The sequence below is a fragment of the Nicotiana sylvestris genome, chromosome 11, assembly GCF_000393655.2.
Source record: "Nicotiana sylvestris chromosome 11, ASM39365v2, whole genome shotgun sequence".
In the NCBI taxonomy this organism is placed as follows: Eukaryota; Viridiplantae; Streptophyta; class Magnoliopsida; order Solanales; family Solanaceae; genus Nicotiana; species Nicotiana sylvestris.
The window spans coordinates 145,904,234-145,932,022 of NC_091067.1; the positions used below are offsets into that span (position 1 = coordinate 145,904,234).

General features: G+C 41.2%; 1 protein-coding gene across 4 annotated transcripts; it reads right to left on the reverse strand.

The window, feature by feature from the left end:
• Positions 1-24,824, reverse strand: LOC104215793 (uncharacterized). Of its 4 annotated transcripts, none has more exons than XM_070162396.1 (12): positions 24,401-24,824; positions 7,056-7,378; positions 5,826-5,967; positions 5,094-5,572; positions 4,751-4,972; positions 4,321-4,647; positions 3,843-4,196; positions 3,657-3,737; positions 3,472-3,576; positions 1,784-2,155; positions 962-1,093; positions 1-611 (listed from the first exon to the last, which is right to left on the reverse strand). In XM_070162396.1, the coding sequence occupies exons 2-12, from the start codon at positions 7,374-7,376 to the stop codon at positions 459-461; spliced, it is 2,688 nt and encodes an 895-aa protein (XP_070018497.1). In that variant the 5' UTR covers positions 7,377-7,378; positions 24,401-24,824; the 3' UTR covers positions 1-458. The 4 variants fall into 4 exon arrangements, with proteins under 4 accessions (XP_070018497.1, XP_070018499.1, XP_070018500.1 ...); XM_070162398.1 differs by lacking the exon at positions 24,401-24,824 and adding an exon at positions 7,522-8,210; XM_070162399.1 differs by lacking the exons at positions 7,056-7,378; positions 24,401-24,824 and adding an exon at positions 24,318-24,347.
• Positions 24,825-27,789: the final 2,965 nt, after the last annotated feature.

The following is a 27,789-nucleotide window of genomic DNA, read 5'->3' on the forward strand; positions in this document are numbered from 1 at the left end:
TGAAACAAAACTGATGCATACCATCTGCTTCACTTGAACCAATTATACACTTTAAATACTTCAAATTCAAGCATAGCTAACATAATACACTCAATAATCAAATTTGTATCAGGAAAAAAATAATTAAATACGTAACTGTAACCATACTCGTAGGCAATTTCACCCTGTTCTTTGTCCTACAGATTTACTACACAACAAAATTCTATTTTTGCTGCATGGGCAGAGAGAGCAAAGCCTTCCATCTTCATAATTCTCCAGTCTTCACTACACTGTATGCAACCGCAGCTAATTCTTCTATCAAAACTGCAGAAAAGAGGCTCCCCTAACTACAGAGCCAAAACAAGGACATGGCGAGAAAATTCACTGGTTATCGACCATGGGATCTCGTAGCTGCTAGAAAACAACGAAAGGAATCCTTCTATAAAATGTCAAAGCTCGCGAATCAGTTAGGTTCCAATCTACACGGTTTTCTTTTTCGTGGCTTTATTGCCCTTACTTTTACCACCCTTCTTTTTCTGCATACCACCACGTTTGTGGTCCTCCGATCTTCCATGGGGATCTACTTCCTCGAATTTGATAGGCTTTATGATAATACCATTCCTCTTTACCACCTGTGAGAATTATAACACAAGCAAAGAAAACATCTAAACCACCTCCAGATCACAGCTACAAAAACAACCCCTCCTCTCACCAAAATAGACAAGTAACAAAGGAAAATCTTATGACCAAAAAAGGGAAAGGGCTAAGAAAAGGAATATATTTCATCCAACTGGATTTTAACATTTCAGATAACAGGCATTGCCCCTTTGTCACTCTCTTTTTTCCTTTTTTTTTTTTTTTTTTTTTTTTTTGGGGGGGGGGGGGGAGGGGGTTTCAGATATAGGATTGTATACTTCTGGAAACAACTAGGATATGGAAAGATAGGCAAAACAAAAGTTAGATAGTATGATTGAGGACGGACCTCTGGGCGAGTAAGAGCTCCAACTGTTGTTACGGGGTTGAATTCAGGTCCAATGGGCATCCGAATGCTCTGCTCAAAAACTTCTTGGGAAGTAAAGGGATAAGGCAGCGTCGGCGTGTGTAACTTCTCAGCCTGCACAGAAAATTAGAAATTAGAAATTGAGTCAATCGCAGTAAAAGTTGTACACTTCGAGCAAAGACAAGCAACACTGAAGAAATAGCCCTCTGTACATGTAACGAACAGAGAAGTTGTCTAAGCATGCATCTGTTGAACAGGCTTGAGACAGGCGTAGGGAACATGAAGAAGAATTTGTTGTGGCTAAATAATGAAAATAACCTAACTGCATGTTTCAATGAGTGTCTGAAAATCTCCAGCACAGACAGCATGATCTACATAAATTTAAGAATAGTGTTTCCAAAAAGACAGCAGGTCCATAACCTTTCCTGTAAAATGAACGACGGTGAAGTTGAAACTCTCTACTGCTTTCTGCCATTGTCTGTTCTTTTTTTTTTCCTTTTTTTCTTTTTTTACTTTTGTTTGATTAGCAATCCAACTTCTCTTTAACTGCTAACCTTGACTGTAACAGAAAGTGATTTTAATTTTCACTAATTTTTTTTATAACCAAAATGATTTTAGTTTCAAAAAATTTAATGCCAAGGGAAAAGGCAAACACAATAAATTTTTTCCACGCATGCACATAAGTCTGCAATCACAATAAGTAAAGCTTAGGTTTAGCCTCAACATCTAAAATCTAAACAGACATCAATCACGAGAATGTTTATTCTTAAATCAGGTTAAGGATGAAATACGTCTATGACCAACCTTCTTATCCCTCTTTTCAGAGATAATAACATGATTCAAATTTGCATCTTTTCTCTTCTTGAGAGCTTCTTCCCTTTTCTTTTTGGCAATATCATGTTCTGCAAGCATCCAAGAAGGTGGACCTCTCTTCTTTTGTATATTGGTCCATTGGCCCCAACCAGGCAGTAAAAGGGGTTTTTCAGGCTCGGGAACTTCCTCATTCAAGGCATCTTGTTTTTCTCTCTCAAAGTCGTCTTCAACATCATCACCAGCAAAAGCACGCCGAATAAGTTCTTCCTGAGATGGGATTTCATATGTGGACTTAGTCCCAACAGATAAAATCCCATCAACCATTTCTCCTCCACTATCTGTATCATTATCCTCATCAATTTCCTGCAAGCAGAATTAAGAGTCAATAATAACAAATGAATTCTTTGTGTTTTGCACCCCTTATGTGTGCTCTTTTTTTATTTACACCCTAGCCTTTCTTTTTTAATTTGCACTATAATCTCCCTATTTCCTTGTAAAATAATTAAAACACTCTTTTCTTGATTATCCATGAGGGCAAGATAGGGAAAAAACAATATTACATATTGGGCAGGAAACCACATCTGCCAGAGACAGCATATGCAGTAAACTATCTGAAGAAATCTAGAGGTCCCAAGATAAAATTCTTGAGCACTTTCACCATAAACAATTCTTAAGGAATTTTTTCGCATAACAAGACAAATCAGGTACCCACCAGCCACCATGCTAATGTAACTCAACTTTGAAGAGGAAACAACATTCCGTTAATGTTCTCTGTCTTGTTTCTTTTCATTGATTATTATTCACATTCTGTTGAATTGGTGCTTGCTAATGTCCACATTCTTTTGCTCAGCTGTTAAACCTTTTGTGCTTTAGCAAGTGCAATTGCATAGGGGCCTAGTCGATTTGCAGAAGTTCAGAAAATATATTTACATTTCTCCTATTTTTCAAAATGGACATTGAAGTACAAAATAAAGCAAGTGTAAAGGGGCTTGCTCCAATTTTCTCCCTATTTCTGCAGATGTTACAATCTGCTAATTTGACACTGATGACATTGAAGCAGAAAATAAGGCAGATTTTGTTATCATATCGCAAAGATAGAAAATACAAAGCGAAAGAGTAAGATTTATCAATTAAGAAACGCAATCCGGAGAAGTTACATAGAAGAAATGGAAAAGTAAGAAAGGGTAAAATAAAGCATAGAAGATATACAATCTTGAACTTCTCTAGCTGCTGGAACTTGGAAGTACTGTAACCATTTCGTATTTAAGCTTACAGCCATTTTCATGATAGTGGAGGAAAAAAACCACCTTCATTTCTATTCTCTCGGATAGTGCGAAGTTCATTTCTCTTGTCACTCTCCACTGCATACATAACTGTGGTGAAAATAAAAGATATTTTTTTGGATTAATACGTGATAATTTTATTTTATTTACCACCATATTTTTTCTTTTTCTTATTTGTATCTTCCCTATTGCGCGCTCAGGAATAATCGAGAAAGAAAGTGTCTTTATTGTTTACCAAGGAAATAAAGAGATAGGGAGCAAGTCACCAAACATATTAGGATGATGATAATGTGTAAATCACAAAAAAGAGCACACATTAGGGGTGCAAAATCCAAAGCTTTCGCAACAAACAGGTCAGAGAAAGTGCATTGTGGATTCAGCATATAGAGAGATTACCTCCCCTTCAGGTTCACTCGCAACAGGTTCTGTTATCTGTAAAGCCATCGCACTTTTTGCATTTGCAGATTTTGTCTGCTTCCCTTTAACTGAAGAATCATTCATCTGTTCACCAAATAAACCAGTAAGACTAAATTTGCTAAAAGGAGTAAGAAAATTGATTTTTGCGAAAACAAAAGCTGAACCTTTTTCCACGAGTCGTCAGCAAAAATGGAAACTTCGTATGAAGTCTTTGTGCATGGTTCTCTCGCAATGTCCTCAAAACTCTGAAACCCAGAACAAATTCAAACTTTAAACACCTCAAACAACGCAGAAAAGAGAGCAATATGAGATGGTACTGCAGGATTTGATGAAGTTCATGAAGCAATTACCTTAAACAGAGAATCATGACCAATCTCAGACTCTTCACGAAGTGAACTGGGATCAAAATGAACTTCCCTCTCGGGAAAATTATTTTCTTCACGAGCAGTAATGCCAGTTTCTCTGGCATCTCTCTCACCTTCACTATCACTGTCACCATAGTAATTGTCTGATGTCGCTTTCTTTTTGGGTACAAGTTCCTGCTTTTTTTGAGCTCCAAAAACTCTCCTACCACTCAAAATATTTGTTCCTTGAGTTTTTGGCTCGTTCTTCTCTTCGAATTCCTTCAATGATGACTCATACTCTTTTAGAGCAAGCTTTGCTTCTTCATCGGCCGCTTCTTTCCTTCTTTTCAATCCGCGGACCTGTGACATCACAGTGTTTCAAGATGGTACATAAACAATCTGAGATGCATAACCATAAATGAAATTCCAAACGTCAAAAAATTAAGAGCAAGTAGTGGTGCAAAGGAAAGATTGATGAAATTACCATGAAAGGTAAAGAAAGCACTCCTGACGCTGGCAATTCTTCATCCCCATCTAAGACTTCAACAGTCTTGTCCTTTGCTTTCTTCAACAGTTTCATTGCAGCGTCCTGATCTGATCCATCAGAAGTCTCATCAAGGTCATCGTCATCACTGCTTTCTTCACTACTACTACTCTCTTTCATGTTATTTGCTTTTCTTGTCAAAAGGGCATGTTGATTCAGTTGTTCAGTAATAGCAGCTCGAGTTCCATCGTCTTGCACATCCAAGCCACGTTGTAAGATGCGCTTTGCCCACTTGGAGCTGTTCTTGTGCTTCAGCGTCATGCGTTCCTACATAAAATTTAGTCTCCAAAGAGACAAACTCAATCAGTAAATAACCTGAAAAGCAGAAAAGACTCCTAGGTAAGTTCGCGCAGGTAATGAAAGAAATTACCTCTGCCCTTTTGAATTCTTGTTTCACTGCCTGCTCTTTGGCTTCTTCTGGATCAGTTTCAACTGCAGTACCTGCTTGTTTCAATCTATCTTTCTTCAGCAAACGATGATACACTTTCGATTTTATCTTCTTGACTCGTTTTGCCTTCATTTCATGACGGAAAAGAAGATTACGCATCTTAGCAAGCTGGTCTTGGCGGTCCCTTACATCTTCTACAGATATCTGCCAAAGTGGTACACGTTAATATAATTAAAAAATTTACAGACACCGTTTTGCTTTAAGAAAACTAAATGAAGAACCATTAGTATGAAATAAGGGGTGTAAAATTTTATGACCTCTATACCTTATTCAGTTCAAGAAGCCTTGCACCATCTTTTCTATGAGCTTCAACAATCTCATTGTCATTAACAAGAGAAGCAATTTCTTTCTCAAAATCAGTTCGTGGTTGAAATTCAGCAGCTATAGCTCCTACAGTAGAAAATCCCACATCCTTATCTTCGTCAAAATAGATAGTTGTTGCTTCTCTGTTTCTTTTGACATGAGGTTCCCATTTCGTAACATCTTTCTTGCTAAAATCATAAGCTACCTTTCTTTCCAATCTCTGTTGATCTGGTTTCGGCAGAGGTGCATGCATGGGTATGGACTTCTTCTCCATCCGACTCATGCTCTTTCTAACTTTGCTATAGCCAGACTTCCCCTGGAGAGGGCCGAGAAGATCCTGGACGCTAATGCGGCCATCTCCATCCAGAATATCACGACTGGGATTATATTCAGACTCTGGATATGCCTCGGACATAATAACATCATTTTTCTTCTTCTTTCCTATCATTCAGACATCTTTTGATCAGTCCTTCTCATCTTGGATCACACAATGTATTCAAAGAAATGCCATGTAATGACTTTGAAGAGACACATCATATTCTACTAGTAATTCAGAGATCTTTTGATCAGTCCTTCTCATCTTGGATCACACAATGTATACAAAGAAATGCCATGTAATGACTTTGAAGAAACACATCATATTCTACTAGTAATTGCAAGCATTAACCACGAGAAATGTGGGAAGGAAGTTTACCATCAAAAGCATCAGTCGGAAGACCAGTGATTTCTTGCAATAACCGTGAATGCCTTCCATCATGCTCTTCCTCATCATCCTCTCCTCGCCGACCATCCTCGTCTTCATCACCATCTCCTTCATCTGATGATACATTTTCATCCTACATGGAAAAGTTCAATGCTTATAAATAAACCAAAGCCCCCCAAAAAAATTGATTTCTCTATTCCCATCTTGTGCAGCTAATGCAAATCAAAAAAAAATTGATTGTTAAAGTTTATTGATTTCAGTAATTAGAATGTGTTGTGGAAGTATTTACAACAGTAGACTGCATTACGAGTCGTGTAATGAGCTCAAAAAGTCAACCATCGCCTCAATGCCATTTGCAACAGCCATGTTGCGCCAAAAAAATAAACAAGATATACATCTGTATTTAATGGTAATTACAGATTCCGATTTGCTCTCAAAAACTCTAGCATTCCTTTCTTTCCAAACTATCCACCAAATCACTGAAGGGATTGTGTTTCAGGTTTTCCTCTTTGCCTTTTCTGAACCTCTTAGGCGCCAACTCTGTAATAACTCCTTTGTTGTCACTGGCATTTTCTAGGTGACCCCCAAAATACTCCAAAAGAAACTCCATATTTGTGAGGTAAATGAACAGTGAAGAAATAGGTGGTTGACATCTTCGGTTTGACTACAACAAAGTAAACAACTGCTGCATAGGCCAATTCCCCTTTCTGAAGATCGTCGTGCATAATACATGTATGCACCCTTTGCCACCATTTAAAAAGGGAAAAAAACAGCACCCCTTTTGTCCCAAACATTTTTTGGCACTTTTTGCTTCCAGCAATTCAATCTAAGTGAACTTGGAACATCAGTAAAGTTGTCTCCGTGTAACCTATAGGTCATGGGTTCGAGCCATGAAGCCACTAATGCTTGAGTTGGGGTAGGTTGTCTACATCACACCCATCGGAGTGCGACCCTTCCCGGTCCGTGCATGAACGCGGGATGTCTAATGCACTGAGGTGTCCTCTTTTTCACCATTCAATAAGGGATTGCAACATTATTAACTTTCATGTAGTTTCAAAATATTATTTTAGCATATTGTTAACTGATTCCTCCCTATGAAATTCATTCAAGTCCAACGATATTCTTCCATAATAAAACTCAGACATAAGAAAATCCAGCCAAAGATCAAAACTTTCCTACAAAAATAGACCTCAAAAGCACAAAATAAAAGGCTTTAAGTACCTCAAAGTCATCGGGAAGCTCATACTGGAAATTCTCAACAGGGTCAAATCGTTTATTTTTCTTGGATTCTTCTTCAGCAACCCCTTCTTCATATTCATAAAAATCATTAACAGCTTCATCATCAGAAGCAATGTCTTCATCGGAGTATTCATTGGACCTTTTAGGTAATTGAAGCTCCTTTAACATAGCATTAGGCAAACGCGGACCTTTTCTTCTACCATCTTTACCATCATGTGAATTTTGTTTTCTCTTCTTAAAGTCTTTTCGACCTTTGTTTTGTCTGCTCCCTCCTCCTATGTTTTTCCTCTTCAACTCCGCCATCACTGTTGAAAAAGAAGTGTAAGAAGAAAAGGGTCGGTGGGTTTGACACACGCCGCCGTGGGAGACTGGTGGTGAAAGAAATCTCAATGGCTGAAACTAGCGCAAATCAACCGCCATGAGTGTAGTAGGGATGTTGAAGAAAAACCTGGGTAGAGCTTTCGTGCTCCCGGTACGTTGCCCCCGCTTCGGCTTGAACTGTCCGTTTGGGTAAGCCAGGTTTAGAACAATACGCCTCAGGTTTTTACCTAGAATAACTCAGCTTCATGCCGGCTCCCTAGTAGGAACGTTTGTTTGCATCACGTGCATTTGACTTTGGAGGCTCAACACAGGGGTTGGGTCTGTCTAGGACAGGTGTACCGAAAATAAAAAGACCATCCTGATGCATCCTACTTGCTATATGTGCATTCATTTGCCTCGAACATGCTTGCTGACCGGCTTAAATGAAATCATGGTAAGAGCGGAGGAATAAAATGGTTTTTTTTTGAAAGTAAAATATAGTTTTCAAATCTTGAAATAAAGGTATTTAATCTTGAAAGGTATTTAATCTTGAAAATAGTTTGAAAAATTCCAAAAAATAGTTTTAAATCTTGAAAATAGTTTTGACTGAAAATGATTGGAGTATGTTTTCAAAATGAGTCTTGACTTTATTAAATTAAATTTCAGATACAAAATGAGCACCACACAAAACCCCTCATCCGCAAATACAGAAGAGTTTCTATTCCAGCTTCAAATGTGGTGGTGTGAATTAGGCGAAGATGGTCAAAAGTGGGTCATCAAGCATTTGGGAAATCTCCCGGATATTATGAAAGTTAAACCCCGTGATGATCTGATTGCGGCATTAGTAACTTTTTGGGACCCTGTTCACAATGTCTTTCGTTTCTCTGACTTCGAGCTCACTCCTACATTAGAGGAGGTAGCTGGATATGTTGGTTTTGACGGAAGTTTAAGGAATCAAAGCTTGATATTCACGAAGGCTCCCTCGGTACATCGATTCTTCGGTCTTCTGAACATCAGCAGTCAAATCAGGAAAAGCAATGTCGTCAACGGATGTTGTTCTTTCAACTTTTTGTATTCAAGGTTCGGAAAGTCAGATGGGTTCGAAATTCATGAGAAAGGCCTTACTAACAAACAAGACAAAGACGCATGGCAGGTTCACCGTCGCTTCGCCTTCATGGTGGCTTTTCTAGGAATCATGGTCTTCCCGAACAAAGAACGAACAATCGATATTCGCACCGCAAAAGTTGTGCAAATCCTCACCACCAAGGAAAACCACACCCTTGTCCCCATCATTCTCTCAGACATTTATCGGGCTTTGACTTTATGTAAAGCAGGAGCGAAAGTCTTCGAAGGATGCAAATTTTTGTTGCAAATGTGGCTGATTGAACATCTCCAACAACAACCCAAGATCATACAGTATGGGCCAAGCAACGATAATTACATCGAGGGTTATGAGGAAAGAGTGAAAAATTATCAGGTTCCAGAAGGGATAGAAGCATGGGTATCTCGGCTAAGGGCTCTAACGGCAAATCAAATTGAATGGACTCTGGGATGGCTACCGATGAGGGAAGTGATACATATGTCAAACTCAAATAGTTATCTGCTACTATTGGGATTGAGAAGCATCCAGCCATACGCGCCATTGAGAGTCCTAAGACAACTAGGAAGATATCAAGTAGTTCCTGATGATGAAGATTTGAGTACGCAAGAAATCGAATTACACCCAGAGGCCACTATTCCTGAGGCGTTACTTCAGCAGATGTGGAATGGATGTCGATACTTAAAAAGCGATACTCAAGTCCCAGACACTACAAAGGGTGAGATAAATCCTGGATATGCAAGGTGGTTCGAGAAACGGTCTCGCGTGGATGATGTACCAGAACCTGAGCTGAGAAGGCCAACTAAAAGACCCCATATTCAAAACTTTAATGATAAAATCCAAGAGCGGTTGATCTGGGGAGAAAAAGAGAAGGGGTACAAAGCAACTATCCATGCCCTAAAGGAAAATCTAAGGAACCTCAGTCTGGAGAAGGATTTGCAAGCACAAGAAGCTGAAGGCGAGAAGAAGAGTCTAGCCTGTGAGAATGAAAGTCTTCATGCTCGATTTCTGAAAATGAAAAAGGCTTCTGAAACGCCAATGAGGAATTGGAAGGATCAAAAAACTATCGCCAATCTTTTTGAAAGAATGCAAGATTATGATTCCGTTCTTGCTGCAAAAGAAAGGGCGTTGAGCAAAGCAAAAGAAAGGATCCAACAATTAAACGAAGAAGCCAGATCTGATAAGGAACGCCAAGATAGGCAATCCGAGAAAGACAGGGCACAATTCAAGAAGGAAAAAGACCATTGGATACGATCAGAAGACCAACTTCGTGCACAACTAGAAGAGGCAAGAAGGTACAGAGAGCATCAACAAGCGGACACTGATAGAGAAAGAGCGCAGATGAGATTAGAGCAGGCCAGACTCCGAGCTCTATTAGAGTCAGCCCTAGATCGTGAAGGCCGTATCCGAGATATAGCCACCACTCGCCAGCAGCAATTACAGAATCAAGGCCAACATCTCCAAGATTTCAGGGCACAGATCCACGACCTGGCGGTCTACACCTCTCAAAGTTATGTAAACTGCCAAGGAATGAATTATGAAAGGTTTACCGAGCATGCACCCACCTTTGCCCGTCATCTAGCAGTGGAGTTGGAAAGGATGTATCGAACATTGGGAGGTCATCCGGGTCAAGCCCCGCCTTGAGCAAATGATCTAATAAGTTACAACACAAGTGGAAAGTGGGGCACGTTATGAGATGTTAAGAATTGTATCTTTTTATTTCAATTTGAATGTGTGTATTTCAAGACATTGTTTTTACAAAGTTTTTCAAATGTAATGTTTGTTCATCTTTTTATATAAATGTTAGCCTCATGGCAGAACTACGTCTGGTCTGATTCACGCGGGGACGTGATACGTAGGCAATCCCCATAAGATTCGACCGCTTTTAATAAAGAAAGAAAAGAAAATACAAAAACAAATAAAAAAGGGACAACTGAGCAAGCCGGAATGACGCGTGTTGTTTGAAGCAAAGCATGTAGAAACGGTTAACTGCCTAGGAGCATTGCATCCTCTATGTGTTATGATCAAATCTGTTAAGCTCTAACGCTAACAAAGTTTGTTGTTGTCTGATACCAGACAGTTAGTTGTTAAAGAATTCTGGCAACACACTCATACCAAACCAGATCCAAAGGACCGGTAGCAACAAGCATGACTACTTCGGAGAATAGCAATGAGGAAGAAAGGCCGATGAGCCAGTTGTTAAAAGAAGCGATGGAAAAGATTGAAAGGATGGGACTAGAGATGAATGCAATGCAGCTAGCCATAGCCAAAACACAAAAGAGCCCTGAAACACTGGGACACATGCCAGAATACCCTCACTCCGGCCCTTCCACAAGCCGCCCAAATCCCCTTTATCATCAAGAAAGAAGCCCTCATGATTCCCAAGCTCCACCACCCCATCAACCTCTCCCAACACCCAATATTCCCATTTTTGTGGGACCAACATCAGCCCCTTTGCAAAGAACGACCAGTGAGCCATTGTTTCAGGCTCACGATACACAATACTATCCCCCCGAGCCTACGTTTCATGCCCCCGAACCACAGGCTTACAATCCACATTTGGAAGTGCCGGCAGAGATTGAGAAGCCGGCTAAGGCCCCTGAACAAGATGAAGTGTTGAGAAAGTTCAAAAGCCTGGAGCAGTAACTAGGCCGGGTAGACTTTCGTGCTCCCGGTACGTTGCCCCCGCTTCGGCTCGAACTGTCCGTTTGGGTAAGCCAGGTTTAGAACAATACGCCTCAGGTTTTTACCTAGAATAACTCAGCTTCATGCCGGCTCCCTAGTAGGAACGTTTGTTTGCATCACGTGCATTTGACTTTGGAGCCGGCATGAAGCTGAGTTATATTAGGTAAAAACCTGAGGCGTATTGTTCTAAACCTGGCTTACCCAAACGGACAGTTCGAGCCGAAGCGGGGGCAACGTACCGGGAGCACGAAAGTCTACCCGGCCTAGTTACCCGGCCTAGAATTCGGAGGGACGGAATTTCGACTTCCGCTGGTATTACGGCCTCAGTTCCGTACACTAACAAATAAGGAGTTGTGCCTATGGAAGTTCGGACGGTAGTGCGGTAACCCAACAAAGCAAAGGGTAATCTCTCGTGCCATTGTCTGGATCCTTCCACCATCTTTCGCAGTATCTTCTTGATATTCTTATTGGCTGCTTCGACTGCTCCATTCGCCTTGGGACGATATGGGGTGGAATTGCGGTGTGTAATCTTGAATTGTTGGCATACCTCTCTCATCAGGCTGCTATTAAGATTCGCACCGTTATCCGTGATGATCACTTTTGGGATCCCAAATCTGCAGATGATATGGGAATGAACAAAGTCCACCACTGCCTTCTTGGTTACTGATTTGAAGGTTTTAGCCTCAACCCATTTGGTGAAGTAATCAATGGTCACTAGAATGAACATATGACCGTTGGATGCTGCTGGTTCGATGGACCCAATGACATCCATGCCCCATGCTACAAACGGCCAGGGTGCTGACATCGTATGTAACTCTGTTGGCGGAGAATGAATCAAATCTCCATGTATCTGGCACTGATGGCATTTCCTCACAAAAGTGATACAGTCGTGTTCCATGGTGAGCCAATAACACCCTGTTCGAAGGATCTTTCTTGCCAATACATATCCGCTCATGTGTGGCCCACAAACTCCAGCATGTACCTCTGCCATAACCGTCGTTGCTTGACTGGCATCTATGCATCTCAACAATCCCAAATCCGGGGTTCTTTTGTACAATACTCCTCCACTGAGGAAGAAACCATTCGACAAACGCCGAAGGGCTCTTTTTTGGTCTCTAGAGGCATGTTCTGGATATATCCCCATTCTGAGGTATTCCTTGATATCATGAAACCAGGGTTCGCCATCTGCTTCTTCTTCTATGGCATTGCAGTAGGCGTGCTGATCACGGACCTGGATGTGTAGAGGATCAACATACATTTTGTCAGGGTGGTGCAGCATTGATGCTAAGGTGGCCAAGGCATCCGCAACCTCATTGTGAACTCTCGGGATGTGTTTGAACTTCACCGATCGAAATTGCTTGCTCAGATCATGCAAGCATTGTCGGTATGGTATGAGCTTTAGATCTCGTGTTTCCCATTCACCCTGAATTTGATGTACCAAGAGGTCCGAGTCTCCCAAGACCAAGACGTCTTGGACATCCATGTCGGCAGCCAAGCGCAGACCCAGAATGCAAGCCTCATACTCGGCCATATTGTTGGTGCAATAGAAGCGTAGTTGAGCCGTAACAGGATAATGCCGTCCTGTTTCAGAAATGAGTACTGCTCCTATTCCAACCCCTTTCGCGTTTGCAGCTCCATCGAAGAAAAGCTTCCAACCCGGTTCCTCAGGCAATTCCAACTCATTTGTATGCATTACCTCTTCGTCAGGAAAATACGTTCTTAAGGGCTCGTATTTTTCATCAACGGGATTCTCTGCCAAATGGTCTGCCAGCGCCTGGGCTTTCATGGCCGTCCTCGTTACATAGACGATATCAAACTCTGTGAGCAGAATTTGCCATTTTGCCAACCTTCCCGTGGGCATAGGTTTCTGAAAGATATACTTCAATGGGTCCAAGCGGGATATGAGATAAGTAGTATACGAAGACAGGTAGTGTTTCAACTTCTGAGCTACCCAAGTTAGGGCGCAACATGTTTTCTCGAGTTGAGTGTACTTGACCTCATGTACTGTGAATTTCTTGCTAAGATAGTAGATGGCTTGCTCCTTCCTTCCTGTGTCATCATGTTGCCCCAATACACAACCAAATGAATTTTCCAAGACCGTCAGGTAAAGAATTAGGGGCTTCCCGGGCTTAGGCGGGACCAATACGGGTGGATTAGACAGATACCCTTTGATTTGGTCGAAAGCCTCCTGACACTCTGCCGTCCAACCTACTGCAGCATCCTTTCTCAGCAGCCGAAATATGGGCTCACAAGTTGCTGTGAGTTGAGCGATGAACCTGCTGATGTAATTGAGTCTACCCAGCAAACTCATTACCTCTGTTTTGTTCCTTGGCGGTGGCAAATCTCGGATGGATTCAATTTTGGATGGGTCTAACTCAATCCCCCGTCGACTGACGATGAATCCTAGCAACTTTCCTGATGGAACCCCGAATGCGCATTTGGCCGGGTTAAGCTTGATATCATACCTCCGGAGTCTTTGGAAAAATCTCCTTAGGTCTGCTACATGGTCCTCCTGACGCCAAGATTTGATGATCACATCATCGACGTACACCTCGATTTCTTTGTGTATCATGTCATGAAACACAGCAGTCATTGCTCGCATGTACGTTGCCCCGGCGTTCTTTAACCCGAATGGCATTACCCGATAGCAGTAGGTCCCCCATGGCGTAATAAACGCTGTCTTCTCAGCATCCTCTTCGTCCATTAGGATCTGATGATAACCCGCATAGCAATCCACAAAGGATCCGATCTCGCGCCCAGCGCAATTATCGATCAGGATATGAATGTTGGGTAACGGAAAATTGTCCTTGGGACTTGCTTTGTTGAGGTTGCGGTAGTCGACGCACACCCTGATTTTTCCATCCTTCTTTGGGACTGGCACCACATTGGCCAACCACTCGGGATATCGAGTGACCCGAATGACCTTTGCCTGCAACTGCTTAATCACCTCTTCTTTGATTTTTACACTCATTTCTGTTTTAAATTTCCTTAGTTTTTGCTTGACCGGAGGGTATGCCGGGTCAGTGGGCAATTTGTGAACCACTAAATTTGTGCTTAATCCAGGCATATCGTCATAGGACCATGCAAAAACATCTTTGAATTCCATGAGGGTTCTGATCAATTCTTCCCTGACATTCGGCTCAATGTGGATGCTGATTTTGGTTTCTTGGACGTTATCAGCGTCTCCTAGGTTTACAGCCTCAGTGTCATTTAGGTTAGGCTTGGGTTTTTCTTCAAATTGGCATAATTCTCGGTTTATCTCTTCGAAGGCTTCACCTTCATCACATTCAGATTCATCATCACAAACGACCTCTTGCATCATTGAGTCAGATTCAGATTGATTTATTAGACTAGGTCGAAGATCCGCTGTGCATGCCATGTCATTAGAACCAGTAAAAAGAGAACTGTTCAGAAAGAAAAAGAACAAAACAAAATTAAAATGGGACAAAAGAAAAGAACTTTATTAAACTTGCGGGATAAAAGGGTTCACACTTTTACAAAAACGAAAGTAAAATTTGGATTACACCCTTGAATAATCCGAACAAACAAACAAACAAAACATAAATCAAAGCCTACTACCAAGACTCCCCTCGGACAGGAAGAGGAGTAACTGTCCAATTGTTGGTCTTGGCCTCAGGCCCCACAAACTGTATCTCTGCTCTGCTGGAACCTTCTCCAGCTTCCACCATACTGACATCCGCGAATAGCTTCTCAAAACTCTGATTCAGGTCTTCATTTATACCGATCAAAGGTCCTAGAATCTTTTGGGACCGGTGACCCCTTGGCACTTGCTTTGACAAAAGACCTTGAGAGGCGTGGCACTGGTTTAGGCAGAAACCAGACCCTCTTCTTCATTTTTCGCGCTTGCTTCCTATCTGCTGCGGTTGGTTTGAACCCCAATCCGAAAGTTTCCAGATTTTTAGGAAGGGAGACAGGTTGGACAATCCCTTGAAGCTCGACTCCCAGGCCTTTTCCCGGCACAAATCCATTACCCAGCATTTCTGAGACCATCATGACCGTTGCGGCAGCTACCCTAGGGTGCGGGATGATTTCTCCTTCAGAAATTTTGTTGGCCGACCCTGTATCGAAAATCTGGTAGACCCAAGGACCTTTGTCATCAGCGGTCTCTATGAAAGGTACAATGGTTCCGCCCATGGTGCACGTTGTATCCTCGCCGTGTAACACGACCTCTTGTCTTTCCCACTCGAACTTCACCATCTGATGTAGGGTGGAAGGCACCGCTTTGGCTGCATGAATCCAGGGTCGTCCCAACAGCAGGTTATAAGATACTGTGGCGTCCAACACCTGGAATTCCATGGTAAACAGGACCGGACCAATGGTCAGTTCAAGTACAACATCCCCTACAGTAGCTGTTCCGTTTCCGTCAAACCCTCGGACACAGATACTGTTCTTGTGGATTCTTCCGTGGTCGATCTTTAACTGGTTCAAGGTAGATAGTGGGCAAATATTGGCGCTTGAGCCGTTATCCACCAATACTCGAGTTACCACCGAGTCTTCAGATTTCACAGCTAGGTATAGAGCTTTATTATGCTCCGTACCCTCCACCGGCAGGTCATCATCTGAGAATGTTACCCTGTTCACTTCGAAAACCTTGCTGGCAATGGTTTCCAGGTGGTTTACAGAAATCTCACTGGGCACATGAGCTTCGTTCAATATCTTCAACAGGGCCCGACGATGCTCCTCAGAATGGATCAGTAACGACAACAGTGAGATCTGGGCCGGTGTTTTTCTCAGCTGTTCGACCACAGAATAGTCTTGTACTTTCATCTTCCTCAGGAACTCTTCAGCCTCTTCTTCGGACACAGGTTTCTTGGTTGCAACTGGGTTGGTTCTTCTTAGCTCCACCGGAGCAAAACATCGACCTGATCGAGTCAGCCCTTGCGCTTCACAACTGACTTCTTCTACCTGTTTTCCCTTGTACATCACCACCGCCTTTTCATATTTCCAAGGCACAGCCCTGCTGTCAATCATCGGCAGTTGGACCACAGGCTTTATGGTCACCAGTTCTCTACATACCCCTTTTAACACGACTGTCGGTGTGGGCGGGATCCCTGATATTACCAACTTGCTTGGCTCGGGTTTGCTTGTTATGGCGGACAGGCTCTTTCCCAATATCACTACTGGCTTGACGCTTTCTCCCTGTGACTGTACCTTCGTTCCCCTACTGGTTGAAACTTCCTTTGGGGCGGCTTGAATCATCATCACTGTTTGTGAGGGTTTTCTCAACTCTCCTCCCTCATACACCAACTCAATCATGTGAGTTTCGTGGTGCGCTGGTAGTGGGTTTTGGTTGATGTTAGGAGCTTCTGGTGTCTGAACCTCGATCTTATTGGTGTCAATAAGATCCTGTATGGCATGCCTTAACTTCCAACATTTCTCGGTGTCATGCCCGAGCATCCCTGAGCAGTATTCACAACTGATTGATCGATCTAAATTCTGAGGTGGGGGATTTGGTTCTCGAGTCTGGACAGGACTAACCAAACCCAATTGCCTCAGCTTGTGGAACAAAGCGGTGTAGGTTTCTCCCAGCTCCGTGAAAGTTCTCTGCTTCCGCAACCTGTCATTCCTAGCATCTGGATTTCCCCGAAAGCCTGCCCCTGAAGGGTTTCTATACGCCCTTGGTGGAGGGTAGGTGTTTTGTGGTGGTGCATATATGTTCTGGGGAGCCGGTGCGCGCCATTGTGGGCGAACTGGAGGCTGAGTGTATGCCTGGGCTTGGTGTACGGAACAATGTGGTTCTCGAGGTGGATAGAAATTTTGTGGTGGGTTGTATGGGTATTCTGACCTGTGCGGTCTGGGTTGGTTGTAGTGCGGCCTGCCAGCCCTGGACCAACTGCCTGCCTCGATCGTGGCAACCTCTTTTTTCTTTCTTCTCAGCGCACCTCCCGTGCCGCTTTGAATAGCCTGGGTTGTGGCTTTGAGTGCCGAATAGTTCAAGATTTTGTCAGATCTCAGACCCTCTTCTATCATGACCCCTATCTTGACCACCTCGTTGAAAGATTTTCCAACTGTTGTCACCAAGTGACCAAAGTAGGTTGGATCTAGTGTCTGCAAGAAATAGTCCACCATCTCTCCCTCTCTCATGGGAGGATCGACTCTAGCTGCTTGTTCTCTCCAGCGGAACCCGAACTCGCGAAAACTTTCCCCGGGTTTCTTCCCAGTTCTCAATAATGTGAGACGGTCAGGGACTATCTCGAGATTGTACTGGAAATGACCTGCAAAAGCCTGCGCCAGATCATCCCACGTGTACCACCTGCTGGAATCCTGCCTGGTATACCATTCTAGTGCAGATCCGCTCAGACTTTGGCCGAAATAAGCTATCAGCAGCTCATCCTTGCCGCCTGCCCCTCTCATTTTGCTACAGAATCCCCGCAAATGTGCCATGGGATCACCGTGCCCTTCATATAAATCAAACTTAGGCATCTTGAACCCAGCCGGGAGTTGGACGTCTGGGAAAGGGCACAGATCTTTGTATGCTACGCTGACTTGATTGCCCAGCCCGTGCAAGTTCCTGAAGGACTGCTCCAGGCTTTTGAACTTTCTCAATACTTCATCCTGTTCAGGGGCCTTAGCCGGCTTCTCAATCTCTGCCGGCACTTCCAAATGTGGATTGTAAGCCTGTGGTTCGGGGGCATGAAACGTAGGCTCGGGGGGATAGTATTGTGTATCGTGAGCCTGAAACAATGGCTCACTGGTCGTTCTTTGCAAAGGGGCTGATGTTGGTCCCACAAAAATGGGAATATTGGGTGTTGGGAGAGGTTGATGGGGTGGTGGAGCTTGGGAATCATGAGGGCTTCTTTCTTGATGATAAAGGGGATTTGGGCGGCTTGTGGAAGGGCCGGAGTGAGGGTATTCTGGCATGTGTCCCAGTGTTTCAGGGCTCTTTTGTGTTTTGGCTATGGCTAGCTGCATTGCATTCATCTCTAGTCCCATCCTTTCAATCTTTTCCATCGCTTCTTTTAACAACTGGCTCATCGGCCTTTCTTCCTCATTGCTATTCTCCGAAGTAGTCATGCTTGTTGCTACCGGTCCTTTGGATCTGGTTTGGTATGAGTGTGTTGCCAGAATTCTTTAACAACTAACTGTCTGGTATCAGACAACAACAAACTTTGTTAGCGTTAGAGCTTAACAGATTTGATCATAACACATAGAGGATGCAATGCTCCTAGGCAGTTAACCGTTTCTACATGCTTTGCTTCAAACAACATGCGTCATCCCGGCTTGCTCAGTTGTCCCTTTTTTATTTGTTTTTGTATTTTCTTTTCTTTCTTTATTAAAAGCGGTCGAATCTTATGGGGATTGCCTACGTATCACGTCCCCGCGTGAATCAGACCAGGCGTAGTTCTGCCATGAGGCTAACATTTATATAAAAAGATGAACAAACATTACATTTGAAAAACTTTGTAAAAACAATGTCTTGAAATACACACATTCAAATTGAAATAAACAGATACAATTCTTAACATCTCATAACGTGCCCCACTTTCCACTTGTGTTGTAAATTATTAGATCATTTGCTCAAGGCGGGGCTTGACCCGGATGACCTCCCAATGTTCGATACATCCTTTCCAACTCCACTGCTAGATGACGGGCAAAGGTGGGTGCATGCTCGGTAAACCTTTCATAATTCATTCCTTGGCAGTTTACATAACTTTGAGAGGTGTAGACCGCCAGGTCGTGGATCTGTGCCCTGAAATCTTGGGAGATGTTGGCCTTGATTCTGCAATTGCTGCTGGCGAGTGGTGGCTATATCTCGGATACGGCCTTCACGATCTAGGGCTGACTCTAATAGAGCTCGGAGTCTGGCCTGCTCTAATCTCATCTGCGCTCTTTCTCTATCAGTGTCCGCTTGTTGATGCTCTCTGTACCTTCTTGCCTCTTCTAGTTGTGCACGAAGTTGGTCTTCTGATCGTATCCAATGGTCTTTTTCCTTCTTGAATTGTGCCCTGTCTTTCTCGGATTGCCTATCTTGGCGTTCCTTATCAGATCTGGCTTCTTCGTTTAATTGTTGGATCCTTTCTTTTGCTTTGCTCAACGCCCTTTCTTTTGCAGCAAGAACGGAATCATAATCTTGCATTCTTTCAAAAAGATTGGCGATAGTTTTTTGATCCTTCCAATTCCTCATTGGCGTTTCAGAAGCCTTTTTCATTTTCAGAAATCGAGCATGAAGACTTTCATTCTCACAGGCTAGACTCTTCTTCTCGCCTTCAGCTTCTTGTGCTTGCAAATCCTTCTCCAGACTGAGGTTCCTTAGATTTTCCTTTAGGGCATGGATAGTTGCTTTGTACCCCTTCTCTTTTTCTCCCCAGATCAACCGCTCTTGGATTTTATCATTAAAGTTTTGAATATGGGGTCTTTTAGTTGGCCTTCTCAGCTCAGGTTCTGGTACATCATCCACGCGAGACCGTTTCTCGAACCACCTTGCATATCCAGGATTTATCTCACCCTTTGTAGTGTCTGGGACTTGAGTATCGCTTTTTAAGTATCGACATCCATTCCACATCTGCTGAAGTAACGCCTCAGGAATAGTGGCCTCTGGGTGTAATTCGATTTCTTGCGTACTCAAATCTTCATCATCAGGAACTACTTGATATCTTCCTAGTTGTCTTAGGACTCTCAATGGCGCGTATGGCTGGATGCTTCTCAATCCCAATAGTAGCAGATAACTATTTGAGTTTGACATATGTATCACTTCCCTCATCGGTAGCCATCCCAGAGTCCATTCAATTTGATTTGCCGTTAGAGCCCTTAGCCGAGATACCCATGCTTCTATCCCTTCTGGAACCTGATAATTTTTCACTCTTTCCTCATAACCCTCGATGTAATTATCGTTGCTTGGCCCATACTGTATGATCTTGGGTTGTTGTTGGAGATGTTCAATCAGCCACATTTGCAACAAAAATTTGCATCCTTCGAAGACTTTCGCTCCTGCTTTACATAAAGTCAAAGCCCGATAAATGTCTGAGAGAATGATGGGGACAAGGGTGTGGTTTTCCTTGGTGGTGAGGATTTGCACAACTTTTGCGGTGCGAATATCGATTGTTCGTTCTTTGTTCGGGAAGACCATGATTCCTAGAAAAGCCACCATGAAGGCGAAGCGACGGTGAACCTGCCATGCGTCTTTGTCTTGTTTGTTAGTAAGGCCTTTCTCATGAATTTCGAACCCATCTGACTTTCCGAACCTTGAATACAAAAAGTTGAAAGAACAACATCCGTTGACGACATTGCTTTTCCTGATTTGACTGCTGATGTTCAGAAGACCGAAGAATCGATGTACCGAGGGAGCCTTCGTGAATATCAAGCTTTGATTCCTTAAACTTCCGTCAAAACCAACATATCCAGCTACCTCCTCTAATGTAGGAGTGAGCTCGAAGTCAGAGAAACGAAAGACATTGTGAACAGGGTCCCAAAAAGTTACTAATGCCGCAATCAGATCATCACGGGGTTTAACTTTCATAATATCCGGGAGATTTCCCAAATGCTTGATGACCCACTTTTGACCATCTTCGCCTAATTCACACCACCACATTTGAAGCTGGAATAGAAACTCTTCTGTATTTGCGGATGAGGGGTTTTGTGTGGTGCTCATTTTGTATCTGAAATTTAATTTAATAAAGTCAAGACTCATTTTGAAAACATACTCCAATCATTTTCAGTCAAAACTATTTTCAAGATTTAAAACTATTTTTTGGAATTTTTCAAACTATTTTCAAGATTAAATACCTTTCAAGATTAAATACCTTTATTTCAAGATTTGAAAACTATATTTTACTTTCAAAAAAAAAACCATTTTATTCCTCCGCTCTTACCATGATTTCATTTAAGCCGGTCAGCAAGCATGTTCGAGGCAAATGAATGCACATATAGCAAGTAGGATGCATCAGGATGGTCTTTTTATTTTCGGTACACCTGTCCTAGACAGACCCAACCCCTGTGTTGAGCCTCCAAAGTCAAATGCACGTGATGCAAACAAACGTTCCTACTAGGGAGCCGGCATGAAGCTGAGTTATTCTAGGTAAAAACCTGAGGCGTATTGTTCTAAACCTGGCTTACCCAAACGGACAGTTCGAGCCGAAGCGGGGGCAACGTACCGGTAGCTATAGAAAATAATATTTTAAAATAATTTTGATTTATAATAAATAAGGTGTATACCTTTGCTATAGGAGGTAAAATTTCCTTTACAAAAATGATTTTGAAAGTGGGTGTCTTGAATTTTTTAAGGGTATTGCCATGTTTAACTCGCGCCAAAATTATTTACATTAAGTAGCCGAAAAAATATATAAAATTTGTATAACTTTTGTATATAACATACAAAATGTGTATATATACAAAAAAATATTATTATTTTTTTATATTATTTTTAGAGCGACTATACAATGTCATTCTTTTCTATTTTTAACCCTGATTGTCTTATAGGCAAACTTTCTACGTTTAAAATGTTTAATCTTGACGTTGAAGGTTTGCCCATGGAGCAAGCAGGGCGAAAAGTTTGCCTCTTGGGCAAAATTTTTAAATTTTGACTAACAAAAGGTTTGCCCATAAGGGTCATTTGGTCAAGCATTAGTTAAACAAGGATTAAGTTATCCAGGTATTAGTTATGCAGGAATTAAGATTCTTTTATACAGGTATGAAAAAGAACTCTAACTAAACATTGTATAAGTTGTGCAAGATTATCAAACATTGTATTAGTCGTCCAAAAAGTTTTACGGAGACCAAAACACCAACTAAATATTGTAATAAGTTATGCTTAATTTTATACATAATTATCCATAAATTAATGTATAAGAAAGGCAAGCCAAACAACCCCTTGATTCTTAAAGTATCATATTTCTCCAATTTTTCGCATCAGGAGTAGTTTTAGTTTTAAAAAGTCTCGTCTGTAAACTTCGAGTTAAGGAGAAAAAGGTTAGAAAGATATTAGAGCTTCTCTCTCTAAAACTCCAATACCACTTTCCGTTATACTTATTTCCTTCATCAACTAAAATCATATACAACAAACCTATCAAACAACAACCAGCAATGAATGACTCTACACAAAAATTTGCTTACCAGGAAATAATAAATGAACCACCTGATATAGGTACGATACAAATTGATGATACAACACCAATCACGCCTTCAACATCTTTCCTTCAAACACTACTCTCTAACAAACACCCACCAGCAACTCCTCATATAAACTATACACTGGATCTATCGGATGAAAGTCTCAACAGCAACCAAGATGAAGACATCTTTATACCAATCACTAATGAAGACAAATGTCGTTTATATACACCATGGAAATAATTAGTAATAGTTAAGATACTTGGTAGGAAGATAGCACACCAACTATTACAAAACAACCTTCTTGCCTTATGGAATCCAACAGAAGATCTACCTCTAATAGATATGGGCTCCAACTTTCTTTTTCCTCATCAAATTCCAAAAAGAAGAAAACATGTTTAAGGCACTACATTGAGGTCCATAGTTTGTACTAAATCATTTTCTGTCAGTTTGAAAATGGGAGCCAAAATCCATAGCATCATCTACACAACTCACATACTCAGCCATATGGGTTTCCCACCGAATTTTATGACGAGCAAATATTACAAAAGGTGGGATCTAAGTTGGGACAGTTATTAAAGGTTGATACTTGCACTTCCTCTACCACTAGGGGAATGTATGCTCGTATATGTATCGAAGTGCCCTTAGAAAACCACTCAAAATACACATACGTATAGGACATCATAAGCAGATACTACTCTACTAGGGGCTTAATTTACTATGCACCAAATGTGGGCGCTTTGGTCGTGCAAACTTTAACTATTAATTTATATCACAACAGTTGTCACAACTCCTTTTTACCCACCCACCGAGGACGGTATATACGGGAGTTTTTCCAATTAAAGTACATTAATCGAGATGGGATTATTTTGTTTATCAGAGTCGCCACTTGGAATAAATTATGGTGTCCCAAGTCACCGGTTTATTTTAAATCCCAAATCGAGGAAGTTTTATTTTTAAAGAGTCTGCGAACCAGAAATTCTAGATAAGGAATTCTGTTAACCCGGGAGAAGGTGTTAGGCATTCCCGGGTTCCGTGGTTCTAGCACGGTCGCTTAGTGATTATTACTTGGCTTAAATTGTTTAACTACTCATTTTTAGGACCTATGTGTATTTATCTTTTACCGCTTTTAATCACTTGATTTATTCGTATTTGAAGAATTGAGTTGCGTGTAAGTATACTCTTTTCTTTTGGCGCGTCAAAATCATGTCACGCGAACGTGTCCACGATTAATAACGCTTTTTGTTGATTTTATTAAAAAATTGGTTAAAGTTGCGCGAACACATCCCTCGAGTCTTTTTTAGAGTTAAATTTGCAATTTATGTTACGCGAACGTATATATAATCGCGATACTAAGCTAAATCGGGCCTAAAGCAAACTACGATTGTTCAAGGGTGTTTTCTATACTAAGTTAATATTAATGTGAGGCCAAAGTTTATGGATTTTTGTTTGTGCATGGCACACCTCGATTTATTTTAGAAGAATGTATTCAACTAAAGCCAACCACGGATGTTCATAATATTTCCTTTACACTCTGATAGATCAACGAAAACTCATGACAGGCAGCAAAGAAGATTGGAGAACTTTCTTGCATAACGGATTACACAAATAATCAATTACTCCTAGTTAAACTGGATTCCCAAAGTGTCGAAAGAAATTTTCAGCAACATATGTTAACATGCTAAAGTATATTTACAGTAGATGTATCATAATACCATGCCAATCTTAACTTAAATCCAAACAAATGAAGACAAGGTTAAATTATTCCCCAAAGTTATACTACTACTGATATTTTCAAACAATTTTACAAGAAAAGGCTAGCAAAGTAACGAAAGGAACATGTATTGGAAAACTATCTTAAAATTAAACAGTTAAGTCCAAACACATGACAGGAAATTATCTCAAACATTGATCTTAGATTAATCAAATACGGAACCGTGAAAATCACGCTACTACCAGAAACAACATTTTTCAGACATGACATATTTAAATATATTGAACATGGATTCAAGCATTTGGAGCCAAACTCAGATCTGGATTAAAACTAAATTAGTGTGGAACTATTCTAAAGAAATAGATAATGAGGAAATTACCAAGCCTAAACCCATTTCAAACCAAAACTTTGATCATACTTATAATCAGACCAAACAGTAAGATAAGGAGAAAGGACATGGACCTGGAATAGCTTTCCGGTATATTCAAATCTTCTAAAATTATAGCGCGATGAGAACTCGAACCAAAAATCGAACGTGAACGCCTCAATCAACCTCACCTCAGTCGAACTCGAATCCAATTCCAGCACCTATTAGTCAATTAACGGATGTGTTGGTGATGCCATTTTCTCGTAGCTTAAGGAGGTGGGGTGCAGGGGTGAAGGGAGATCGAGAAGGGTGGCTGTAGTGTAAGGTTGAAGAGGATGAGGGGTCGTTTTGGCTAAAAGGGTCACGGCTGGAGCTTCAACACAAGGATTTTTAGATTGTTTCCTCTTTTAGTGTTGAAGATGGCTGCTGATTTTGTGCTTTAGTTTTTGAAGAAGATGATATTGAGATAAGGGGTCCGGCTGAGGGTTCAGTTGATAAACGGCGGATTTGATTTTTTGGGTGTCAGGGTGTTAGTGTTATTTACTCTATGTTATTATTTGGGTTTAAGGGTATGGGGCTTAAGGAATAAGTTAGAAACTTGAGCTTTTATGACTAATTTAATTAACTAAAAATTTATCCATATAGAAATATTACCAAAAATATTAATTAGCCCTATTTAAATAAAAAATAATTATTAAAATAAAACTAACCATTAAAACAAAATTATTTTTTGGTATTTTTCAATATTAAAAATGACTACAAAACCTTAATCTATTTTTTGTAATTTTTATTTTTGTGATAAAATAAAGTAAAAGAGTTAAAATTTATTAAAATAGCGATAATAAGGCCTAAATCAAATATTTACGTGCTAAAATATAAAAAATCTTGGGGAGGGTCAAAAATCACATGTCTACAACAGCCACCGGATCAACTTACTAGTAATCACTCTTCGACATCAACCAATAATGACACAGCTCATGAAACGGAATGGAAAACAGTAAACTTTCCAAAGAAATATGTGCAACGCTACAACAACAATTGTCACACAATCAACAATAGGGCGGTGCAGGTGGCGACAAAAGCCAGGGCAACAAACGACTACATGTAAGTCTACTATCTCTATTGGGCCTTCTGAGGCCCATCAACCATTAAAAATTCACCATTTAATAACAAACTAAGTAACAAATTCAGTGGATTAACTGAATTGGAAAATGATGTGTGTCATACCTCCTTTTTCCGCCCCGCGAGGGGCGCAAGGGAGTTTTTTTCAATTAAAGGACAATCGAAACGGGATTAATTTAATTATTTCAGAGTCGCCACTTGGGAGATTTCGGGTGTCCCAAGTCACCAATTTTAATCCCGAATCGAGGAAAAGAATGACTCCATATTACAATCTGCGTACCAGAAATCCGGATAAGGAATTCTGTTAACCCGGGAGAAGGTGTTAGGCATTCCCGAGTTCCGTGGTTCTAGCACGGTCGCTCAACTGTTATATTCGGCTTGATTATCTGATTTTATACAAGTGTGAACTTATGTGCAAAATTTAACTTTTAACCGCTTTTATCATTTACTGTTTTTATCAAGAATTGCAACGTTGTGAAAATGTATCTCGAACCGCGCTACAATCAATGTACCCGTGGTCGTCGACACACTTTGACTCCGTTGAGATTTGGATTTGGGTCACATCAATGTGCACCCGAGTTTAAGGAAATTAAATTATTAAAGGCGCGCCTAAAGCGACTAGCGTATTTATTTTGGGTAGGACCGTGGAATTTTACTAAACGGTCCATCCCGAAGTCTAAATAATTTTTAATATATGCATTTAGAGGGCCCCGCAGCTTCTACATTTTTGTTTGTCGAGGCTCGTCTCGCTCTACTTTTAAAAGGAATTTGCGACGTCATGGTCATGCATCTCGAACCACGTCACAATCAATGTACCCGTGATTAGAAATACATTTCGAATCCGTCGAGATTTGGATTTGGGTCACATAAATGCTCACCCGATTTTAAGAAGGTAAAATTATTAAATACGCGCTTAAAGAGGCTATCGCATTATTATTCTGGGAGGGCTGTGAGATTTGCTAAACGACCCGTCCTGGAAACTGAATGCTTCGATAATATACATTTAACGAGGGCCCCGCAGCTTGTGCAATTTTATTTATTTTTGTCGAGGCTCATCTCGTTCTTATTTTAAAAGGGTATCCTATAGCAACTACGTTTCTTGTCGTGTTTGTCTCTACTAATTGAAAACAGTAGATAGTCCTAATTAATTACGTGCTTGCCAATTATCTATAACAGCATTCGGGAATGCTTAAAAATCAGAAACGAGACTGTGTGCACAGTCAGCCGAATAAATAATCACGGGCCCAAATCCAGCCCATGCGTGATGGACCAGACCTGGGCCATGGTTTGTTCGATGCGGGCCTGCTTGGTCCGTTTTCGACCTGGGTTCGATTTTCGCGAGGTTGAGATTGCAAGCTATGTGTTCTTTGTCTTAAAACATGGTTTACCAGTTATATGAAACAGTTTTATCCGAAAGGAAAGAACTTAACTAGTAGAGTACGATTTTCATGCTTGGCATACATTACAGGATCATACTACACCATTAAACTAAGTCTAAAATACAACCTATTGCATTGGGCATGCTTCTATCTACCAGCCTGCATATACAATTGGGTGTCAAATTACCCTACATATACAGTTGCTATGTATTAAAGCTAACCCAGTATCCGAACAAAATACGAGCTATCATACATCCCGGATCATTCAGTGTACAGACTATACATAAATTACATGATTTCAACCCTTTTCTTTGTATTCATACTCAACTTCAGATTACATTGACAGTATGAGTTGTGTACCTGGTATAGAAGAACAAAAGAAGAGAGGAATGATCAGGTGGGCAATATGCAGTAAGCACAGCAGCAACAGATACACAGCAACAACACAGCAACAAATCAACAATCCAAGTGTTTTCCACAGTCCACAGACAACCAGCAATAATTCCCAGAACAAAGAAAACCAGCAGATGGTCGAGTACCAAACAAGCAATCCCAGGAAAGAGTAATGAAACAAAAGAAGTAACAAAGTGTTCAATGCAACAACACCAGCAGTTCGACAATCACAAGCAGCTCAGTCAGTGCAAAAGAACAGAACTTGGCCAAGACAACTTGACCAATATGAACTCTTATATAGCTTTCAGACAGTGTTTGGTTACAGTGTTTACTGGAAATTTCCTTATGTTTTCAGTCTTTTTCTTTAAACTCACAAGACCTCTCTTAAGCCTAAAAATTTTCCAGCCCCTGTTTAAGTTATGAAATGGCCTATTTATAAGTCAAACGACCCAGTGCAGCTAAGCTGCCTGGATCCCCCACTTGCAGACTGCCCATTCCCTTTAAGCCCATGCCTAAGCATCTTTTGGTGCCAGCTATTTGTTCCCCACGCCTGGTTTATTCTTTAATCAAGGATTATGGGCTTATTTTAG

Bases quoted from the DNA above. Each gene is read 5' to 3' on its own strand.
- LOC104215793 (XM_070162396.1), bottom strand. From the start codon at position 7,376: ATGGCGGAGTTGAAGAGGAAAAACATAGGAGGAGGGAGCAGACAAAAC. The intron at 5,573-5,825 runs GTAAACTTCCTT...TCTGAATGATAG, and splicing joins TCCGACTGATGCTTTTGATG to GAAAGAAGAAGAAAAATGAT. The intron at 1,094-1,783 runs GTTGGTCATAGA...TTTTCTGTGCAG, and splicing joins CTGAAAAGAGGGATAAGAAG to GCTGAGAAGTTACACACGCC.